Source organism: Zerene cesonia, chromosome 29 (genome assembly GCF_012273895.1).
Source record: "Zerene cesonia ecotype Mississippi chromosome 29, Zerene_cesonia_1.1, whole genome shotgun sequence".
NCBI classification, from domain to species: Eukaryota; Metazoa; Arthropoda; class Insecta; order Lepidoptera; family Pieridae; genus Zerene; species Zerene cesonia.
In genome coordinates, this window is record NC_052130.1 from 1,141,247 (window position 1) to 1,162,035 (window position 20,789).

The 20,789-nt window shown below is 33.5% G+C and overlaps 4 protein-coding genes across 4 annotated transcripts; 2 read left to right on the forward strand and 2 right to left on the reverse strand.

Moving 5' to 3' along the window:
• The first annotated feature begins 243 nt into the window (after nt 1-243).
• LOC119837770 (NADPH-dependent diflavin oxidoreductase 1) lies at nt 244-9,409 on the forward strand. Its single transcript, XM_038363522.1, has 8 exons — nt 244-725; nt 1,423-1,706; nt 1,890-2,073; nt 6,692-6,912; nt 7,188-7,305; nt 7,807-7,961; nt 8,666-8,892; nt 9,108-9,409. Exons 1-8 carry the CDS (start codon nt 341-343, stop codon nt 9,319-9,321), a joined length of 1,788 nt encoding a protein of 595 aa, XP_038219450.1. The 5' UTR covers nt 244-340; the 3' UTR covers nt 9,322-9,409.
• On the forward strand, nt 2,603-6,279 carry LOC119837772 (U3 small nucleolar ribonucleoprotein protein IMP4). Its single transcript, XM_038363524.1, has 6 exons — nt 2,603-2,789; nt 2,983-3,145; nt 3,987-4,119; nt 4,790-4,928; nt 5,654-5,775; nt 6,085-6,279. Exons 1-6 carry the CDS (start codon nt 2,603-2,605, stop codon nt 6,265-6,267), a joined length of 927 nt encoding a protein of 308 aa, XP_038219452.1. The 3' UTR covers nt 6,268-6,279.
• Nucleotides 9,410-9,431: 22 nt separating the features above from the next.
• On the reverse strand, nt 9,432-12,985 carry LOC119837771 (THO complex subunit 3). Its single transcript, XM_038363523.1, has 7 exons — nt 12,696-12,985; nt 12,297-12,418; nt 11,481-11,616; nt 11,095-11,198; nt 10,467-10,628; nt 10,211-10,311; nt 9,432-9,868 (listed from the first exon to the last, which is right to left on the reverse strand). The coding sequence occupies exons 1-7, from the start codon at nt 12,900-12,902 to the stop codon at nt 9,711-9,713; spliced, it is 990 nt and encodes a 329-aa protein (XP_038219451.1). The 5' UTR covers nt 12,903-12,985; the 3' UTR covers nt 9,432-9,710.
• A 2,101-nt stretch (nt 12,986-15,086) lies between these two features.
• On the reverse strand, nt 15,087-20,129 carry LOC119837922. The gene is made up of 3 exons (XM_038363713.1): nt 19,760-20,129; nt 18,723-18,876; nt 15,087-17,994 (listed from the first exon to the last, which is right to left on the reverse strand). Exons 1-3 carry the CDS (start codon nt 19,947-19,949, stop codon nt 15,228-15,230), a joined length of 3,111 nt encoding a protein of 1,036 aa, XP_038219641.1. The 5' UTR covers nt 19,950-20,129; the 3' UTR covers nt 15,087-15,227.
• Nucleotides 20,130-20,789: the final 660 nt, after the last annotated feature.

Below are 20,789 nucleotides of genomic sequence, written 5' to 3' on the forward strand. Positions count from 1 at the left end.
ATTTAAAATATTTAAATACTACACAAATATTTTGAGATTAAGTTTCAGTTCAAATGTTGCGAAATATTGCAAATTATTAGGTAATCTGCAGATATTAATAGGATATACATATATGTTCATTTATGTTCAAATAAGAAACGTTGATCCAGTAGATTTTTTTTAATAAAATTTCAATAATTTCTTTGACAAGTTAATGTCATCCAGTCGATCAGCTGATAATGTCAATTGTCAATCATCAGTCATCACTGACTCAGTCAAAGTTTGTCATCCAATAATTGTATTGTGATTATGCTGATTAATATTATAGTTCAATTTAATTTGTACAATTCTGAATAAAAGTATGGCGCTTGCCAATAGAATCGTGATATTGTATGGTAGCCAGACGTATACGGCCCAAGAATACGCCGAGAGAATATGGCGAACCACAAAGTTATTGGACATGAAAGGACCGGTGCAGGCGATGGATAATTATCCAATATCGCGCCTTATTCATGAGGAATATGCTTTATTTGTGTGCTCAACAACTGGCGAAGGAGACGAACCAGACAATATGAAGACCTTCTGGAAGTTTCTTCTGCGGAAAAATCTTCCAGCGAAATCGTTAATGAACCTGAAGTTTGGGGTAATCGGCTTGGGAGATTCCTCATATTCCAAATTCAATTTTGCGGCTAAAAAGTTGCATAAACGTCTATTGCAATTAGGAGCACAGCCTTTACATGACATAGGTACAGAATTTCCAAGTATTTAATTAATATTTGTATCACAGATAATCAATTTAATCAGGACAAGGTTATGCATAGAAATATTACTTTTGTTCTATTTAACTGCCATTTATTTATTTTTTTGTATTCAAAATACATTCTTACACTTTGTGTTATTTACAATAATCTTATTTTTAATGTCAAGTAACACATGAACATATCAGTCTTCTCTCATTTTATAAAAAGACCAATACAAATTATATTTAAACTGGTCATTGTTACCGGCAAGTTAATAATTCTCCTATTCCACTGACATGACAGATCAATAAAAACTGTTTCCTTCTTATTGATTAGATAAAGTTAAATATTTAGTTATAAATTGGGTTTACACTGTCACTTGTAAATAAATTATTATAAATTCCAATTAATACTGTAAGCAGTGTTCAAATGAAATAAGCAATGACTCAGTATAAAAGTTTCAAATTCACAAGATGAGTATTGTACTTTATAATATTTTTTGTCATTTAACAGTTGTTTATAAAATTTCATCCATACTTTTCCTCCTATATTGTTAGGACAAAAATGAAATTCTTATTAAGCTGAAACCTCTTAAGTAGCTCAAAAAATTCTTACATCACAACAAACCCATACTATTCTTGAGTAACAAATGATTATTTTGCTTATTCCCAAATGGCAAGTTCTTAATGTTTTTTGTTTACAGCTCTCTGCGACTATCAACATGACTTAGGCCATGACGCTGTAATGATACCCTGGCTTAAGACCTTCTTAAATAAAATAAAACCTGATCACAATGCACCAGACATTGGAGAGTTAAAGTTCATACCCCGTTGGAAAGTGTCCCTGAGTAATTGTGATATTGCCCTTCAGGAAAATGGTCTCAACAAAGATATCTATTTTGAAAATAGCAACACTGACAACTTTGTGAATCCGTTACATTTGGAAATTGAAAATAATAAGCGCATTACTCATGAAAGTCACTTTCAAGTAAGTTCTTATTGGGATTTTTTATATGCTTTCCTTCTTAATTAAATTTCAAATTCCTTTATCCATACTGACATTTTAAGAGATTAAATTAATAAGAGATTGAATTATTAGATTAAAATTTGAAAAAATAAGAACACTGCAGCTAACATTCCAATATAAATACATCAAATTTGTTTTTTACAGGATGTTAGACTGATGGTTCTGAAATCAGTAACAAATGATAAAATTAATTATAACCCTGGTGATGTATTCAACATCAGACCTCGAAATAGCAAAGAAGATATTGATGATCTGTTTAGTATATTAGCAAGTCATCAGATTGATATAAAACCTCATTATATGCTGTGTGTTGAAGAATGCCATGAAGGTAAGAAAATTTTGGGAAAATGAAAAAACATTTTGTATGTGCTATCCAAATAACATTTCTAGCTACAATGAGTGATTTACTGCAATTATAATTTGAGATTTTCGTGAAGTTTTTACGGGCATGCGCGATTTAAAATTCATAAATTAGTACTGTCATTTTAATCGTGAGCGGAATCGAATATAAATACTAATTGTTGATACAATACCAACAACAAATGTCATATTCAGTTGGTATTTATTAGTTTTAAGTACTTTGGTTGTGTTTGCTCGTTTTATTGTGCGTTTATAGAATTAATTTGTTCAATTTAATTAAATTTTACTTAATGGTAATTATGATTTATATATTTTAAACATTCTCACCACTCGTCCATTTGATAAATGTCAACTGTCAACCTCATGCACTAATGTCAGTTGTCACTGTCAAGTGTCAGCTCCATGTGCGAGCTTTAATATTGTTTGAATGTATAAATTCTTTAAATGAAACGGGAATAAAAACTAAATAGCGCGTACAATTAGTAACAAATTTAAACATGTTGCGAAGACAGGCGCGTTTGCGCCGTGAGTATTTGTACAGAAAGTCCGCTGAGGAAAAACAAAAAAGTATACAAGCGAAAAAGGATCAGTTAAAACGATGCCTGGAAGAAAACATTCCAATACATGGTGATTTGAGAAAAGAAGCTATCGCATTACAGAAAAGATTAGAGTTTGAAGATAAAGGTAAGTGGAACGATTGCTCTTTTATTGAATACTGTGGAGAATGAAAATAACCTACAAACTTATGTTAATATTTTCTTCACTCAAGTTTTAGACACGATGAATCTACACTTGTAATGTTACTAAATTTGACATTGTAATGAATTTATATAGAAATAGAACAGTTGCACTTCTTATTTATATTTTGAATTGCCAGGTCCTGAAAAGGCTGCTGTAATTGGTGGTTTCAGTGGAGGAGCAAACACGTTAAATTCTCAAGATGATGAATATAGGTATGCTGGTGTGGAAGACCCTAAAATAATGATCACAACTTCAAGAGAACCCAGTGCTAGATTGAAGATGTTTGTTAAAGAACTGAGGTTAGTTCCTGGATATGCATTTACTTAGAATACCAATTCATTATGTACCTACAGTAATTAGTATTTGCTTTGGGATGGTAGTTAAAATTTAAAGCTTGCGGTGATTAATTTTTGATCAGAATAAATGATAATGATTGTAACATAATGCCTCTTATAGTTTAATTTATTTATTGCATTTATTTGGTTGCAATAAGGGATATGATTCTCTTGTATTTTTTGTACTAACTTCAAAAAAAGGAGAAGGTTATCAATTTGATGGTATTTTTTTTTTTTTGCTTATTACTTCAGAACTTTCAACTGGAGAAACCAATTTTGATAACTTTTTTAGGCCTGCGGCGTGGTTGCTTTTGAATTGGTCTAGCTCTTATTATTTGCAGGCAGTTTGGTTTTTTGTTAAAAGTTGTTATTGTTATATTTTTTTGTGTATGTCTTACTCATTTAAACATAAACATAACAACTACCTAGGAAGGGTACCTCCTTGGTACAGTGGTTTATGCATGAGCGAAGAACCAAGGGGTCCGGGTTTGATTCCCAGTCAAAAATGTCTCAGTCTGGCAGGATTCCTAAGTCTTGATAACAATATTGTATATCATTAATTTCTGAGGCTTAGTCCGAACCTAGTTTTTATTTTATGTAATTACATGATCATCAGGGCACATTAAGTTTTCACATATTATATTAATAAATAAAATAAATGTGAGAGAGGTAATTTATATCATTCTTTAAGACAACACAAGCATATTTTCTATTTATCAAGCTTTATATTTATTACCTCTCCACCCGCAGTTTCGCGAGCACATAATATTTTATGACGTAAACAAAAAGTTGAATTGTTTTACAGGTTGATATTCCCAAACAGCCAGCGTATGAACCGCGGTGGTTACGAGATGTCGCAGCTGATACACGCGTGCCGCGCGAACGACGTCACCGACTTTATTGTGGTGCACGAGCATAGAGGTGTGCCTGATAGTCTCGTAAGTTGGGTTTGCTTAAACTTTGATTATATTTTAGATTATGTGCCTCTGCGAAAGCGCTTCCCGGTTTTAGGGGGTAAGGGATAAGGAAAGGATTGATAGCTGGGAAAAACGGATGGACTGGGAAGAGTGAAGAAACGGAAACAGCCCTATGGCTCCTATACTCAATGTACAAATCATAAAAGTATGCTATTTCACGCCGGTTTTTTGTCGGGGTGGGGTACTTTACCGGTGGTAACGTGGTCCAATTTGTGCCGAAGCATGCTCAACTCCCACATCACAACTATAATTGTCGCATGCGAAGGCATTTCGCTTTTTCTCTATTTTGAACCCCTTAGTTCTATACTTACATCATATATGTCAAACCCTACACTAAAGGAAGCGCTTCAAGCAGTGTCAGGATTTCTTTCTCTGTAATTGCTTATTCCTACTAATATTATTATTGCAAAAAAAACTCCATGTCCTTTCACGCCTATTTCTTGTGGCCTATTCGACTAGTAATCTAAACTGATTTGGTTGACGTTTTGTAAATAGATAGTTTCAAATTAGGAAATTCTACAGGATCAGGAAATATATGTGAAAAACCCACAGACCGGGTATCTTTTCTTTTGCTTCGCGGCAAGTTTTAAATTAGTGAAAAAGCTTATTACGTAAATACTATATTCAACAGGTGATATGCCACCTGCCCTACGGTCCCACAGCCTCGTTCACCCTCTCCGGAGTGGTGATGAGGCACGACATACCCGACATCGGCCCTATGAGTGAACAGTACCCGCATCTCATATTCCATAACTTCAAAACTGATTTGGGTGAGTGTTTTTGATACATATACTAGCTGCTCGCCCCGGCTCCGCTCTAATACCTTTTTAAGTTTCAAATTTTTGCCAGTGATGTTATATCATATGTATATATGATAGTAAGCATAGACAATTCCAACTACCTTAAAAATCATTCAATTGGATCCAGCTGTTTTCGAGATTATGAAGATTTAATAAAAATTTTAATATCTAAATGTCACACTTTAACCTATTTAAAAAACAAATATGTAGTAGTATGAAAATTTAGTTTTTTTTTGTTTTTTTTTATTTCTTTCTCGAGTGTTTGTCTAACTAGCTAAAAATTATTTTGGATTTAAAGTGTATGCAAAGCATGTCTCTACAGCCAATTGATTGATAGAGCAAAAGATATTTTTTGTAAATTACAAGAAAAAAATCATCATGTTATTACGCAAATACTGAGTTTCATATTTCAAAAATTTAACACCATCTGTGGTAAATAATTTTTAGCAAAAATATGAACCGCAATAATCAAATTTCGCAAATTCAAATTGCCATAACTAGACCATATTTCAAAGGGATGGGATCACATGGTGGACACATTTTTCAAATACCAAAAAAAATCATAATAATCGCCTAACTCACAATAAGTTACAAGGTGAACAAACACAAGAAAAAATTCAGTCGAATTAAAAGTCTCCTCCATTTTTTGAAGTCGGTCGACACAATAGAAATGATTGTGTTTTATTCTCTTTCAGGATTAAGGACGATGAGCATACTGAAGTATTTATTCCCGGTGCCGAAGCCAGACTCCAAAAGGGTGATCACGTTCGCTAATCACGACGATTATGTATGTTTTAGACAACATACGTACAAGAAGGTCAGTTATTGTGTGTTATAGTTGGATCTGTACCAATATATTTGGCTGTGTCTATTTGTAATATTAATATTAAAATAATCGCTTTTTGCTATATAGTAAATACAGATGCACAATATCGCTGATTTAAAAGTTTATTTTAGACAAAGGTCGTTCCCAATGAACAAAATGTGTTGCATGTTGAATGAATCGCCTGTTTAATTATATAGTGTTTTTGTATAGCGATTTTATTTCGGAGAGCTTTTTTATTTTTGTAATCTTTGAAAAAATAACAATTTTTTTTTACAAATACATATATATATACTTCCGCAGGTGGGTAAAGACATTGAGCTATCGGAAGTGGGGCCTAGGTTCCAAATGAAGCTCTACGAGATAAAGCTAGGCACGCTAGAAGCCCTAGACGCGGCTGACACAGAATGGGCGCTTCGCCCCTACATGAATACAGCGGCTAAGAGGCGTTTCCTCAGTGGCGAAGACGGGTGGCAACAGGAATAGTGAAATAAATAAAAATGTTTTTTTATTTTATTATATGTGTTTTTATTGTTGTGGCAACCCTATTTCCCAAATATTTCATTCTACATATGATAACATACATTACAGCACAATTTTTATTTTCGATATGTCAATAAATACTATGACAAATATTTGTTTACGTCTTTGATATTTAACCCATATTTTCTAATCTCATTAATCTAATCAGCATGTAGTTTCCAATGCATCCAGAAACTAAATTTATGAACTTATTTCTTTATGAAAATAAGTTTAATTATTACTTACAAATTAAAAGGAATTAATCACAAATATTTAATAAGTTTAATTACAAATAAAAATGGAGCAAAAGAAGCAATTTAGAACATAAATAATAAACATTATGTAAATCAAATAATTTATGAATATAAAAAAATATACATTTTTTTAGACATGCCAGTCCCAGCATTTTTACAACAACCCTTACCACTATACGTAATAGCCGAACAGTACTGGGATTTGAAGGCGTTTCCCACACAATACGTCTTCTCTCTTCTCGCACAAATATCAGACGATAAGTTAGAAAGGGACAAGTGTATTGAGCTGAGTTCAGCGGAGGGGCAAGAGGAATGGCTCAACTATTGTAGACGACCTAAAAGGACTATTTTGGAGGTATAGATTAAAATATTTCTAACATTCAGTTTAATCGCAATTAATATATAAATAAATAGTTTTCTTCCACTTCCACAAATTGAGATTAGATTTTATATAACCTAAACTGAACTAAACCACGGAATTAATTAAACCATCAATTACATTGCAATTAAGACAATAAGACTAAATTTATACAATATTTAATTTTTAGTTTTATAGCATTGAAATGCTTTATAAATATTTCCAAATTTATTATTAATTTTACACTTATTTATATCATTTTTAAATTTCAGGTCCTCCACGACTTCCACAAGTCTGCGTCAAAGTTAACAATAGAAGTTCTGTTTGAATTGTTTTCAACGATCAAACCGCGCTCATTCTCAATTGCCAGCAGTTGCTTACCCTCTAAGGGTAAGTGTGATATATTAGCTATAATAATATTTATAGTTAAAAACACTAAGAAAACACGCTTTAATGATAGTATAAACTGAACTGTCTCCACTCTTATAGAGTATTTAAGGATTCATATTCAATCCTGGTGATCCTAATCAGGATAAAAAGATAAGCTTATGAAATTATTGTATTGTCACAGATCCTGAAGTGTTCAAAGTTTGAATTCAATCAGTCAGCTTAAAGTGGGTCAAAATCGAGTCTAAAGGAGTTGGTTACATACAAACATACAAGTGATGCTAATATAAGCGAGTAAATAAAAAATAAGTCAAATTTTTTTTTGTCTAAAATTCATCTAAATAATTACGCTTTTCCATATAACCGACATTCCCAAGAACTAACTAGATTCTCATTTCTCCTATAATTTTTTTATTGTTTAGTTTATTAGTCCCATTTTAAAGTACCTCCCCCAGGGAAATCGGTGACTCTTTTGTAGAAAATAATCATTTTAGTACATTTCAGGTGAAAAAATTGATATATTAGTGGCGGTTGTCGAATATCAGACCAAGATAAAGAAACCCAGGCAGGGGTTGTGTTCCCTTTGGCTTAAAAACTTAAGCGTTGGTGACAGAGTGTATGGGTGGATAAAGAAAGGAGTCTTTAAGTTTCCTGCGGCCGTGAGTTGGTTTTTATTATAATGTACTAGACGCTCGTCCTGGCTCCGCCCGAATATCTGGATTTTTGTTTTATCCCGAAATTTAATCGGGATAAAAAGTCCTATCAAAGGCAGCTCATACGCTGTCTGTATAACTGTCTGTTAGAAATAGTAGGGTACATTTGGGTTCCGTAACCAACCCTTACTTACTTTTACTACGGTTTACTACCCTATTACTAACACTTCGCTGTCCGTCTTATTGTCTGTCTGTGTATCTATGAAGCGTAATAGTTAGACAGTTAAACCTTTGAGAGATGATGTATATATACGTGGTTATGCAACGGTTGGCACGGTCGTACATTTGATGGGTGACTCATTTGTTTTTACATTTGCTCTTCGGATTATTACGTATCCATTAGTATCGCGAGTCCAACTCACACTTGACTTTTTTTGTAGTAGCTAATATATGTATATAATGAAGACGAAATGAAACAGTGTAATAGATTTAAAATACACACGTTTATTTTTCCAAAACATGGCGCTTGAATTAATACTATTAATAAATAACTGATTTGAACTGAAACAGTTGTAATAGATGTTATAGTAAAATAAATAAATATATTCACACATTTTCTCTTAAAATATCTATATGAAATGCCATAATGTATAAACAAACACTTAAATTTATATTAATACAAAATTAATTTCCATTACCAATTGTTCCAGAACATTCCGATGATATTAATTGGTCCCGGAACAGGCTTGGCCCCGTTCCGCAGTTTGATACAAGAGCGAGTGAATTTAAACATAGCTGACAAAAACATTATACATCTCTTCTTCGGCTGTCGCTACAAAGAGAAAGACTTCCATTGTAGAGAAGAATTGGAAATGTGGGAGAGGGACGGCAAGATATCGTTGTATTGCGCTTTTTCGAGGGATAAGGAGGATAAAGAGTGAGTATTTGATATAAATTTGTGATTTTTAGAAATAATTAATGGAATAATTAAATGGAAAGAATTCGACCCATCGGTCCTTAAAACAGTGATTCGCAGAGGCAGTGCCTCTGCGAATGTTCATGGGCGGTGGTGATCGCTTACCTTCGGGCGAACCACCAGCTCAGATGCCCGCTATGATATACAAAAATTATAACAATTATTTATTTCTTCAGATACGTACAGCACAAAATAGCACAATATAAAGATATTCTACGCAATCTAATTATCAATGAAGGAGCGTACATTTACATAGCCGGTAACGCTAAGAACATGCCGAATAATGTGAAAGACGCGTTTATAGATGACGTTTTATCAGAATTAGATGACGCCAAGGGATTTATGCAAAACATGACGACTTCTGGAAGATTCCAAACGGAAACTTGGTGAACGGAGGGGGAAATGGCTGTGCCTTGAAGATATTATTGAAAGATTTGGTTGTATATAGGTGTATATAGAAAATAAAATGTTGGATAAATTGCGAAATGTTTTATTTTTACTGCGAAATGTTATATTTAATCTCGTTATTGGCAGTTTGGTCATGAAGACCAGATTTAATATCGGTACTATATAATATTACATTAGGTTCGGTATAATTTTACATAAAAATTTTCTCATTAAAAGTTTTGATTAGACACAGAATTTACATCAAAACAACTCAAAGTTTTAGAATAACAAATATGAAAAAAAAACAATTCTGATATTTGAAATTTATTACCAGTGTTTACACAAATAAAAAACTTGTCCAAACTAATTATTATTTAATCATTTTATTGTTACTAGTTGTTGCTTAGACCCCACAATTTAAGGTTGCCAGTGTCTCTCTTTCTCTCTGGAGGTTCTTTGTCTTCACACGCGTAAGCTATTAGATATCTTGAGGGATGCCATGCAACTGTGAATGTTGCCGCTTGCACGGGGATTTCTGCCACTTTTTCTCCTGAAAAAAAGGTAAAAAGGAGATCGTTCTATTAAATTTTTTTCTTTTTTTTTATGTCATACCAACCATCCAGCTAACTGAGTTGGTGGTTCGCCTGATGGTAAGCGATTACCACCACCCACGAGCATTCACAGAGGCAATGCCTCTGCGGATGCGCTGCCGCTTTTAATGGGTAAGGGGTAAACAAAGGATTGACTGGGAAGAGTAAAGAAAAGGAAACGGGACTCCGCCTCTGTAGCATACTACTATTTCACGCTAGTTGTCTGTGTGGGTCTGGTACTTCCCTTACCAAAAATACCAAGAGTACATATAAAAAAAATATATTAACAAGAAGAAACTCACCAGTCTCGGTATCACCAATGTCAATGATATGATCCTCACTCGCTGAAGCGAGCAGCCTTCCGTCGAAACTGAACGATAGAGTTCGCACCGGCCACTCTAACCTGCACATATATCAAGTAGTAGTAATAAAATAGTTTTACAAAATCATTGATTTTCTATTTAAGACACACATTTTATATTTTTCAACACAGATATAGAGTATTAAATATGCTTGAACACACATTTTATATTAGGCTCTGTAGGGTTGCATCATTACCTAGAGAAGACGCGCAAGCAGGCGAGCTCGCTGGTGTCCCACAGCGAGACGAGCGCGTCGGCCGAGCCGGTGGCGAAGTAGCGGCCGCCGGGCGCGTGCTCTATGCATATGCACGTGCCCGGGTGCGCCTTCAGCACCGTCTGCTGCTCCAGCGACGGGTAGCTGCACGGACAGAACGGTATATCGGAAACGCATTGCGGCAAGACGCCCCATATCCCTTTCCTTACCCCACCCGGTCCTTCCCAGTTCCTTTAACCCTAATTCCTTTTCAATTTAAAGTCGGCAGGGGGGATGAAGGACCTTACGCCTCTGTAAATGTTCATGGGCGGTGGTAGCGCTTACCACCAGGCGACCCACCAGCTACATTAAAAAACAAACAACAATCTGCTGTTTTTGAATGAGGGGGAAAATCGCAGTGAGGCCGCTTGTATTCCTTTACTTGAAGCACATAAAAAGACGGGTAAAAAAATCTGTTTTAACCGGTTTTTAGGGCTTAAGCCGAGGGTAGTAGCCTCAATCTTATGAATATCGATTAAGAGTGAATATGAAGATCTGCGTGTAGCTTTACTCACTAATTACTGATATTTGACAAAATAAATATGCAGATATATGATGAAATCAAACTTACGTCAATATATGAACACATCCCAGTCCATTTGTTAAGAAGAAGAGATCCGATGTTATGTTCCATGATATTTCGTTGACTTCGAAATTAAATTGCTCTTCTGTTACCTAATAATTACAATAATAATAATTTTCAACAAAAAACTAAACCGCCTTCTATCGATCTAGATCAATTTAAATGGGACCACATGGACCTGAATAATAATATGAAATATTTCTTGTTCTTAGTAAGTTTTAAATTTTTTTTTTTGTAAATTCATTTATATTATTGCAAAACCACAGCTTCTAAAGAAAGTTCTCCTCACACAATGTACATGAATATTGTAAAAGAAAGTAAATAAGATTCAAATTTGTTGAAACAGAAATATTTCTGGAGCGTATCATACTCACAACTTTATATGTGCGAGCATCAATAAACGACACTAAATCCTCTTTATTTCCTACGGCTATTGTCGACCCGTTTGGAGACCACGCTATGTTTATATTTTCCCCTTTCGTAGATATTGCCGCTGCACATTTGTGGGATCTGAGAAAACAATTAATTAAGCGTAAATTAATTTTCATCCCACAATATATGCATTCATTTTGGGAAGAATTTTCACCCCCCATCCTTATTTAAGGACATCAACACAGTCATTTTCTTGCAGAATGGGTGCTTATGGGCGGCGTGGTTCGTTTTACACCAGGCAAGACGTCTGCTTGTTGCTACACAATACCATAGAAAAAAAACAACCTGAAACATTAATCAATACAAATAGACTTTGAAATAGTGCTTTTGAATTGTCCATATACATATACAGTAATACTTTATTTACCACCAATTCTTCATTTGGCATGAAACTGTAGTTCTTTTAAAATTAGCAATATGATATGAGCATGGCAATTGAACAAAATTACACTTTAAAGTAATAATGTTTCCATCCTTTGGTTCTTAAGCAACACCACTCATAGATTTGGATCTCCATCTTCAACACATTTATTCACACTATAGTAGGTATATTTATGGTTATAATAATATGTTTCCCTTGATTCAGCATTCAATAATGAGAAGGACATTCACACAGATTATATAATTATCTAAAGATCATTTTACAGTAGGGCCCAATTATTGAACATATTTCAAGGAATAGGTATGTGCAATAATCTATTTTATATGTATTTATTATAGCCAGATTTTACTCTTTTTTATTGATAACATTGTCATACCGAGCATCCCATATTCTAACAGATTTGTCTCCACTAGCTGTACTGAGTAGATCAGGATGTGAGGCGTGCCAGCACAGTTGGTCCACTGAGCCTGTATGGCCACGGAACACAAAGTCTTGTACCTGTTAAATTTAGATTAGACAGTTGTTTAATAAATATTTCGTTAACAATAAAAACATACAGAAAAATAATGGTTGCAATAGTATTGTGTTAATCTCTATATAATTATAACTATAGTATTAAGTACGTAAAAGAATATCAGGAGCAAGCAACAGAAACTTATATGCCGCTATAATACAGAAAAAGTTATATTATCGTTCTAAAAAATTCTGTTCTTATAGCTAATGCTCGCTACTGACATTCATATTTCTGGAAGTAGCCTGTTTTGTTTATACTTACTAGTCTACTTCGTTCCAAATTAAAAATAACAACTGTTTTATCAAAAGAGCCTGAAGCTAATCGCCTTCCATCACAAGACCAACCAACGGAATGTACTTTTGAAGTATGCGCTATATACTCCCTGGTAACATTATGTGTAGCGAAATAGTTACGTAGCTCTTTCAAATCCTCTATCGGAGTTTGGCCTTGCACCTTCGATTCTTTCATAATTATTTTTTAGGGTCACTGTTAGTAAACAAACCTAAACATAACCTCACTTAATTTCCCCCACAAATGACAGACACAGATTAAGCAATCTGCAATATATGATGACAGATTACAGACTATCTTAATGCTATTGATTTGTTTGGCGCCAAAGTACATATTATTTAATCTGCGCACAGCACAGCGCTTAATATTCGTGTAGGTACCAAATATAAATAATAAACATATCACCATATCGTTACTGACCGACCGCCTCCTTGGTACAGTGGTTAACGCATGAGCATAGAAAAGAGAGGTCTTGGATTCAATTCCCGGTGGGGACGCAGAAAAAAAAATGTCTCGGTCTGGCAGGACACAGAAGGCTGATCACCTTTTGTCCACCACTTGTCCGTAAATAAAATCGATCAGTGAAACAGGTGTACATCATCTGCCCCATACCCCACTAAAGGACATGGGACTTCACTTATATCGTTTCCGAACCCCCCAGAGTTAATATTTTTTGATTATGCCCGCGGCTTCGTTCGCGTTATCTTCGGGACAATACGAGCCTTTCCTGTGTTAATAAATAATACCCGGTTCCTTTAAAAATAAAACGGATCGTTTCTATATACGTTGAGATATGTGGAGACGACTCATTATTTAATAAGATACATTAATGAAGTCGATAGTCATCAAAAGAATGTCTTAATAGACCTTCAGGTAAAATTCTTAAATGGAAGGGAGGGTTGTTTTGTCGGAAAGTTTTGAAATTATACACTAAGTACCTGTTAAAAATATTTACACTTGCGCGCTTGGCGAAAGCGTATCGCTAGCTTAACATTAAATGAAAATACCCTTATGAGTCAAATACTTTTATTTATTTTCAATATATTCTCGACGCCATACTTTTATTTGAGTCAAGAAATATAAGACTGGGCTAAGCCAAAAAGCTGTTATAAACGCCATATGCAACAACTTTTCCTGAAAAGGCAAAAATATTATTTTCGATTAATATTTAGTGTAGCAGTTTCGATTAAGTAGAACCGTCAAGCAGTGCAACCTCGCATGTGGTACGCAAAAATTGAAGCTGCTATAGATGCCAGCAAAATCAGCCTCGTGGGCCCACTGGAACAAGTAGCGACATAATCCTAAATCCACTAGCAGGCGCTAAATGAAAAATCATCACTACTATCAAGAGGCGGATGGCCAGCAGCGACAAGTAGCTAGCTAGCTATGCAAGATGTGTGACCTGATCCGCAAGCTGGACCGAAGCCCTCAGTGTAAAGTGGCGGAACCAGCTTATGTACAAATATAGGTACCTATACCTAAATAAAAGCAATTAATAGTCTTTTTTTATTACAGAATACATACAAAGTAGGAACATGGTGCTCTTGCAGGTGTTGCTATAACTATACCAACTTGGGCAAAGTTCCGCTGAGGCACATGGAATTTCGGTTTATTTTTCGCACGAACTAACAAATTAATCATATTCTTTCCCAACATTTTGAGTATCTCTATAGCCTCTCTTCGATAATATAGTTGACTGAGATTGACGTCTCTACCACAAATTCGCAAATATGTGTTAAAATTGAGTTTGGAACGTACGTTTTAACCTTTTTTTCACAGGTGACTTAACTCAAAGTAGGTAATATTAATTAAAATATAATACTTTTTTGGATTCCAGTGATGTAAATATTAATTTATTGTAACCAATCTCTCATTCCAGAATGAGCAATATTTTATTGTTAAACTAGCATTTGCCGGCGGCTTCGCGCTTCCGGAATGCTAGGCTCCGCACTCTTCCCTGCATCCAATAGGCAATGACGTTATCATTGGCGTTAAATTTATGTGACCGCGTTGTAGTTTTAAATTTTTCATAAATTTTAATATCTTCCATATCCACTACATCATAAAATATTTTTTTTATATTAAAAATGTGATGGTGTTGAAAAATAAAACATAATTTCAGGTTAAAAGCAATATATATTTTATAAGTTACGAGAGTAAACGTAGGTAGGTATCACAAAAACACAATCACTTTTGCTTCTAAAGCCATTTGCCGCTATTGCCAGTATTCTTACTTTTATTTGAGAAGAAATTTTCCCGGTTTCCTCATAGAGAAGGAACTAAAAAATATTTATACTTACATGCACTTATAATACTTTAAATACTTTTAATTCAGCATCAGCATGATTAAATCAATGTAAGATCTGGTAAGTTAAGGTTGGCGTTCACTATCATTCCATCGCAACATTAAAGCAGGCCACGCCCTCAAAGCGAAAAAGGTACCTATCCTTTTTATTTAAAATCTACAAGTATATACATATTTACAATTTTACATAAACGAAATTACTTCTTAACAGACTTTTTTGATCTTCTTTTCCTTCTTATAATTGTTTTCTTGTTTCTATTTTTATGCATAATATGTCTTTCAAGGCATTCAATATGTTTGTACAATCGAAATGGCGTGGAATCGATAATGGAACCACATTCATGGAGTATAAATGTGAAAGATTTTGGTAAATTGTTGTATAATTCAATATTAAATGTATCATGCAAGTCTTTGGATTTCTGCATTTGTGTCTGAGCGGAGTAATGTCGTATCCAATAACTGAATTTTTTCACACCCCATGCAGATGGATGCAATAGTTTTTCATTTTCTATCTTTGTATCTTTTGTTTTCTTACTTGTACTTTCGTTCAATTTTAATTTCTTTTTTGGCGGACGGCCACATCTAGCTGTTTCTTTCTCTAGTATTTTATCAGCTGCTTCGTCTAATTTTGAAATGTCTTCATCATTCAACTGCGCCGTTTCAGGTAGAATAAATTCTTCCTCACTTTCTTCTTCGTCCGCATCTAGCAACTGTTCCATTTCATTATCATCGTCGTCTTCCTGTACCACACAATCTGCAGTAGAATCAATAGGGTCAGATCCATTTTCTGCATTAGAAGTGCATTCAGCATGATTAGATGCTTCTTCCACATTCTCTTGTACGCTTTCGTTAATACAATTCTGTTCTTGATTGCCATCTTTATTATCATTATTTTGTACTTGTATGTTGTTGTAATAGCTCTGAAGCATCATAAAGATAAATGATTCACATTTTCTCATATGTATGCCACTTCTGTAATCGGCAGGTACATACTTTCCTTTCTTCGTTCTACTTTTCACCGGTGTATTTTTGTCCTTGTTAGGCATTGTTTTAGGTTTCCTTGGACGGGGCAAAGCTATTTTGTAAGTGGAGCACGCGCGTCGTATTAATTCATTTATCATAGTTTTACGATCTACACTTTCGGATGGATTTGGAGCCGCAGGGCTATTGCTCTGAGGAGATTGTAAACAATTATTAGTAATGTAATCAAAAAAATTACCCTCGTCATTTAAGTTGCCAAAAGATTCACTCATCATCGCTATCGCTTGTTTAACATCATCCTTATTGTCATCGTCATAGATACAGGCATTTGGATAGTCTACAAACGTGATAGTCCTACAATCATTTTCTAATATTAAAGATTTTTCATCTTCTATTTTTGATTTATCGTTATTTTCATTTATAACCTTAGTATTGTCAGTATCATAATTCTTACTGTTATTTACTGTTTGAAATCCATTATTGTCTTCCTCAGGCATTGTGCTGTAACTATCATTACTATCTATTTTTAAATTTTCATTCTCGCATCCTTTTCCATTTAGTTGACGCAGTAAATTTGAAGCGTCGTCTTTTCTTTCACAAAATCTAATATATACCATCTTAGCATCATCACCAGTAGGAGCGCTGAAGTTCCCACTTATATTTTTATTTATAAGTTTATTGTTTTTAGTAACGCCTCTGATAATATTTTTAGAATCCTCATTTTCTATAAGCCGCAATTTCTTTATTGCGTATTCAAGCGAATACTGTGTAAAGTCTTCACTTAGCATTAATTTCAAATCTGGATCTTGAATGTACTCAATGATAACATCAGTATATGATGCCATAGGAGTAAAACTCACATCAAATTCATCCTTCGGAATAACAGCCATTTCGGTTTTTAAAGGAATTTTATTTAACATATCTTTTATTATGTCGCTTGATAATGAAGACGATTTAAATTTAATTTTATCTAAGTGTTCTAAGAATACAAAATCATTTACATCTGATTTGAGTAACCTTGCCATTCGCAAGTTGTGCTTGCCAACAATCATTTTCCGCAACTTTATATATTCACACCATTCTATAAAGGAAAACATCCTGTCTGTATTTGTGGATAGACTGATTTTATATGATTTACTTAAATTCTTTTCATCATTTATTTTATCAACAACATTGGTGACTTGTCTTTCATACTCATCATCCAAACCGAAACATAATTTAAACGCTACTACAAAATACGATAAGCATATCGCTTCATAATCTGGTAATTTCACTGCATAATGCATGTATCGACTCAGTTGTATACGTTGGTTTGGATATTGACTCATGAGAGTCAAAACCAAATCTTTAAAATCCTCTGGTACGCATAACTCTTTTGAATAATTATTTATCATTTTCCTAAAATCCGGTACTATAGGCAAACCCAGATTTAAAAAATACATCAGTGACAAACCAATTCCGCGAATTGTATGCTGTTTGTACAACCTCGTGATTGATATTCGAAATTTCGAAAAGCGAGGAATTCCAGTAACATCTAGATCTTTCGGTATATATTTGGTACAGGTGACAAAGTCAACATCCCTCCACCTCACATACCTTAATAACCATGATAGTTGAATATCACTTCTATCTAAGTTCAAAGCAATATAAAAAATGGCTATGATAACACCTTTAGTGACATGTTTGATACGAGATTTCATTCTTTCCCTCCTATCTGCATATTTATCATCTTCACTATAGTTTGATTCTGAATCATCATCATCATCATCATGAGTTTTGCATGTTTCACCACCCACATTACTAGTAGCCTCATAATTAGGGTCATTTACATCACTTTCGGCAAGTTCCTCTGTATTTTCATTACCACCTTTATCATTAGTTTCATGAACATTGCCAATATTGTCATTATCATCATCATGATTTGTTCCTTCATTACATTCCTCATTGTTTTCATCATCATTTACGAAAAACTGACTTTTAGGTCTGAAACAAACATGTAACATATCATTATCATTATACATTTGGTAAGATCTCTACTCAATATTCTTTTAAAATGCCCTTTTTTTGTTAAGCATATGCAAAAGCACTTCTTTCGAAAAAATTATGCTTAAGAGGTTGGTTTACGTAATTATTAGCAATCACCAAGGCCACTGTTGCAGTGATCTGTGTCTCTTTATTCTATTTTATGGGCTTACCAAATACCAATATTTGTTTAAATTACAAAAACTACCAAATTTAAGTAGGCTAACACAAAAAAATATTTTCTCTATCCTAAATCCTAGTACATAACAAATAAATTATATTAAAATTTAACATCCTCCCAACGCATTATGTGTTGGTGGGTTGTGTCATTTTAAATTTATCATATGTATACACTTTGACAAATTTGAACCTGTTTGAGAGAATTGTGAAAAATATTTAATTCCCTATTGTTAAGTGGTGGTTGTTGTTGACTGATATTCATAAAACATCACTAACAAGATCTAAAACTAACAACACTTTTAAAACAAAGGACCAAAATCAAAATCAGTTCATCCATTTGGGGTTACGATGGAGACATACACAGAAACAACAAAATTATACTATCACTCTATTTTTGTGTCAGAAAATAAAGAATTTTTTGTAGGTTGTAGGGGGCTTATGTTGTTTAAGTGTAATATAAATATTCATTTTATTATCACGTTCATTCTAATTATAATAATGTTTATTACCTAGTATCCTTAGTTTTAAAGAATTTCATATATCTCGTCCAAATCCATAGTATCTTTTGTTTCACACTAGGTGCGGCGCCTGCTGCAATCAGCTCATCTGTTAAGCCGGCTATTATAAAATTGTATGCATGCCATTTACACCATTCTGGGCCCACTGGAACAAATAACATACATAATTGTTTTTTCTCGAGTTCCTTTTAATTCTGAGGATACAAGTATATATTTTTTTACATTACACAAATGCCATCTAAGTCAACCTTAATTATTAGGTTACCACTGTAAATAATAAAAAAGGATGTGTCTTAAAGAATTATTTTAATAACCCTCAGTAGGTTGCATATTTTATTCATTAGGTTGTATCCAAGCCCTTATATTATGAGTAAATGAATGAATACATCACAATTACAACACTATGATATGATAATAGAGATAATTTATTAAACATACATAGAGGTAAAGCAGTTGTTACATACTACAGAACTTATGCAAAAGATTTACAATGGGCAGTTTTAAAATTGTGAATGATTTCTTCCATACAACCAAAATACTACAGTATGTTTTATTGTCTGCCCCTTGGTGCAATGGTTAACTTATACATAAAAAAATGGATCAGTGAAACAGATGTATATCATCTGTTCCATACCCCAATAGGGAACGCGGGACTTCCCTTATGTTTCATTACGGTGTGTTACGGTGTTTCTAGTTTGGAAAGTCTTGCATGTGTCTGTGCTCAATTGGAACTTATTTATAGTATTGCTCATAATATTGTTTTACTTTATGTAAATACTCTTGCTCTTGCAACACCAAATGTTCCATTAAAAGTCCCTAAATTTGATTTATTGTATGGTTAAACATCATGGCCTGTATTATAAAATTTTCTTAACTTTTCTAAATTTAATTTACTGTAATCTGTTAAAAACAAACCCAAAAATAATTATATATTGAAAACCTCCATCATTTTTGGAACGGCGGCTTGAAAAGCAGTTTGTCATCTTGGCAAGAAAGAAAAACTACTGAAATAAAGACAAATTGCTTACAATTCAGTTTCTCTTCCACATTTTGAATTTTGGATTTAGCGTTTTTCGTGTATAAGCCAATGAAAGCTGCACTCTCGACTATTCTTTCTTGAATATTCTGGTCCTGCGTGCCGCATTCAACGCAATAATAAAACCCATCGACAAGGTTCATATCAGCACCACCACAAACTTTACACACGTTTGTATGCATTTTAATTTTTTATTTTAATTCATACACACATAAAGTGCATTTTGATTGAAACACAAGTACAGGTTAAATACGTAGGCCCAAACTGGTTAAAATATAGGCAGAATTATTTAAAATGTTTTTATTTTGTTTAAAAACATGTAAAACCAAAACCATATCCACACCATGTCGAAACACATGCTGCACATATGAAACTGACAGTGACATTACATTACTGTCAGTGTCAAATGTCAAGTATCAATGCTACTCAGTATACAGGTACATGTAAAATCTATGAATCATGAAATCATGCAGGAGCATAATATTGAAATTTTATGCAAATTGAACTTGACAAAAGTGAACCATTGTTAAATTACCTGTAAAAATCTTGACTATATTATATATTTCAATATGTAATACCTTTTACTAATACACATTTTTTGGTAAAAGTTCCTGTAATACAAATAATATATTACACACTGTCACGACCATCGTTTGATTGTAGGATAGGATTCTGAAGTAAAGTAGAATTTTATTAAAACTACAAATGTACTATATTTAACTTAAGGTTTTTAGGCCGTTTTGTTGCTTATCTGCGTCTTTTTTATTTTTATACTGTTACTATGAATTGATTGACAAATAATTGTTGCTATTACAACGTAAAAATTTCCTCAAGATACTTATCAAAATAAAATATGAATTAAACGTTATCCTAGGTACATGTTTCCTTTTGAAAATTATGAACCTGTGACCTCAAGGTTTCTTTTCAATAAGTTTGGCAAAGTTATACCAAATATATTTGTATGAACAGAAGTCTGAAATCTGATTAGAAATGAAAATTTATGATAGTAAATTATAATTAAT

Coding starts and splice junctions, on each gene's coding strand:
- LOC119837770 (XM_038363522.1), top strand. CDS start 341: ATGGCGCTTGCCAATAGAATCGTGATATTGTATGGTAGCCAGACGTAT. Junction 6,913..7,187: donor CTAAAAGGACTATTTTGGAG/GTATAGATTAAA, acceptor TTTAAATTTCAG/GTCCTCCACGACTTCCACAA. Junction 8,893..9,107: donor AGGGATAAGGAGGATAAAGA/GTGAGTATTTGA, acceptor TTATTTCTTCAG/ATACGTACAGCACAAAATAG.
- LOC119837772 (XM_038363524.1), top strand. CDS start 2,603: ATGTTGCGAAGACAGGCGCGTTTGCGCCGTGAGTATTTGTACAGAAAG. Junction 4,929..5,653: donor TAACTTCAAAACTGATTTGG/GTGAGTGTTTTT, acceptor ATTCTCTTTCAG/GATTAAGGACGATGAGCATA. Junction 5,776..6,084: donor GACAACATACGTACAAGAAG/GTCAGTTATTGT, acceptor ATACTTCCGCAG/GTGGGTAAAGACATTGAGCT.
- LOC119837771 (XM_038363523.1), bottom strand. CDS start 12,902: ATGAAAGAATCGAAGGTGCAAGGCCAAACTCCGATAGAGGATTTGAAA. Junction 11,199..11,480: donor ATGCTCGCACATATAAAGTT/GTGAGTATGATA, acceptor TGTAATTATTAG/GTAACAGAAGAGCAATTTAA. Junction 9,869..10,210: donor CATTGGTGATACCGAGACTG/GTGAGTTTCTTC, acceptor CCTTTTTTTCAG/GAGAAAAAGTGGCAGAAATC.
- LOC119837922 (XM_038363713.1), bottom strand. CDS start 19,949: ATGCATACAAACGTGTGTAAAGTTTGTGGTGGTGCTGATATGAACCTT. Junction 18,877..19,759: donor TGTGGAAGAGAAACTGAATT/GTAAGCAATTTG, acceptor TATTTGTTCCAG/TGGGCCCAGAATGGTGTAAA. Junction 17,995..18,722: donor TTTAAAACTAAGGATACTAG/GTAATAAACATT, acceptor TGTTTGTTTCAG/ACCTAAAAGTCAGTTTTTCG.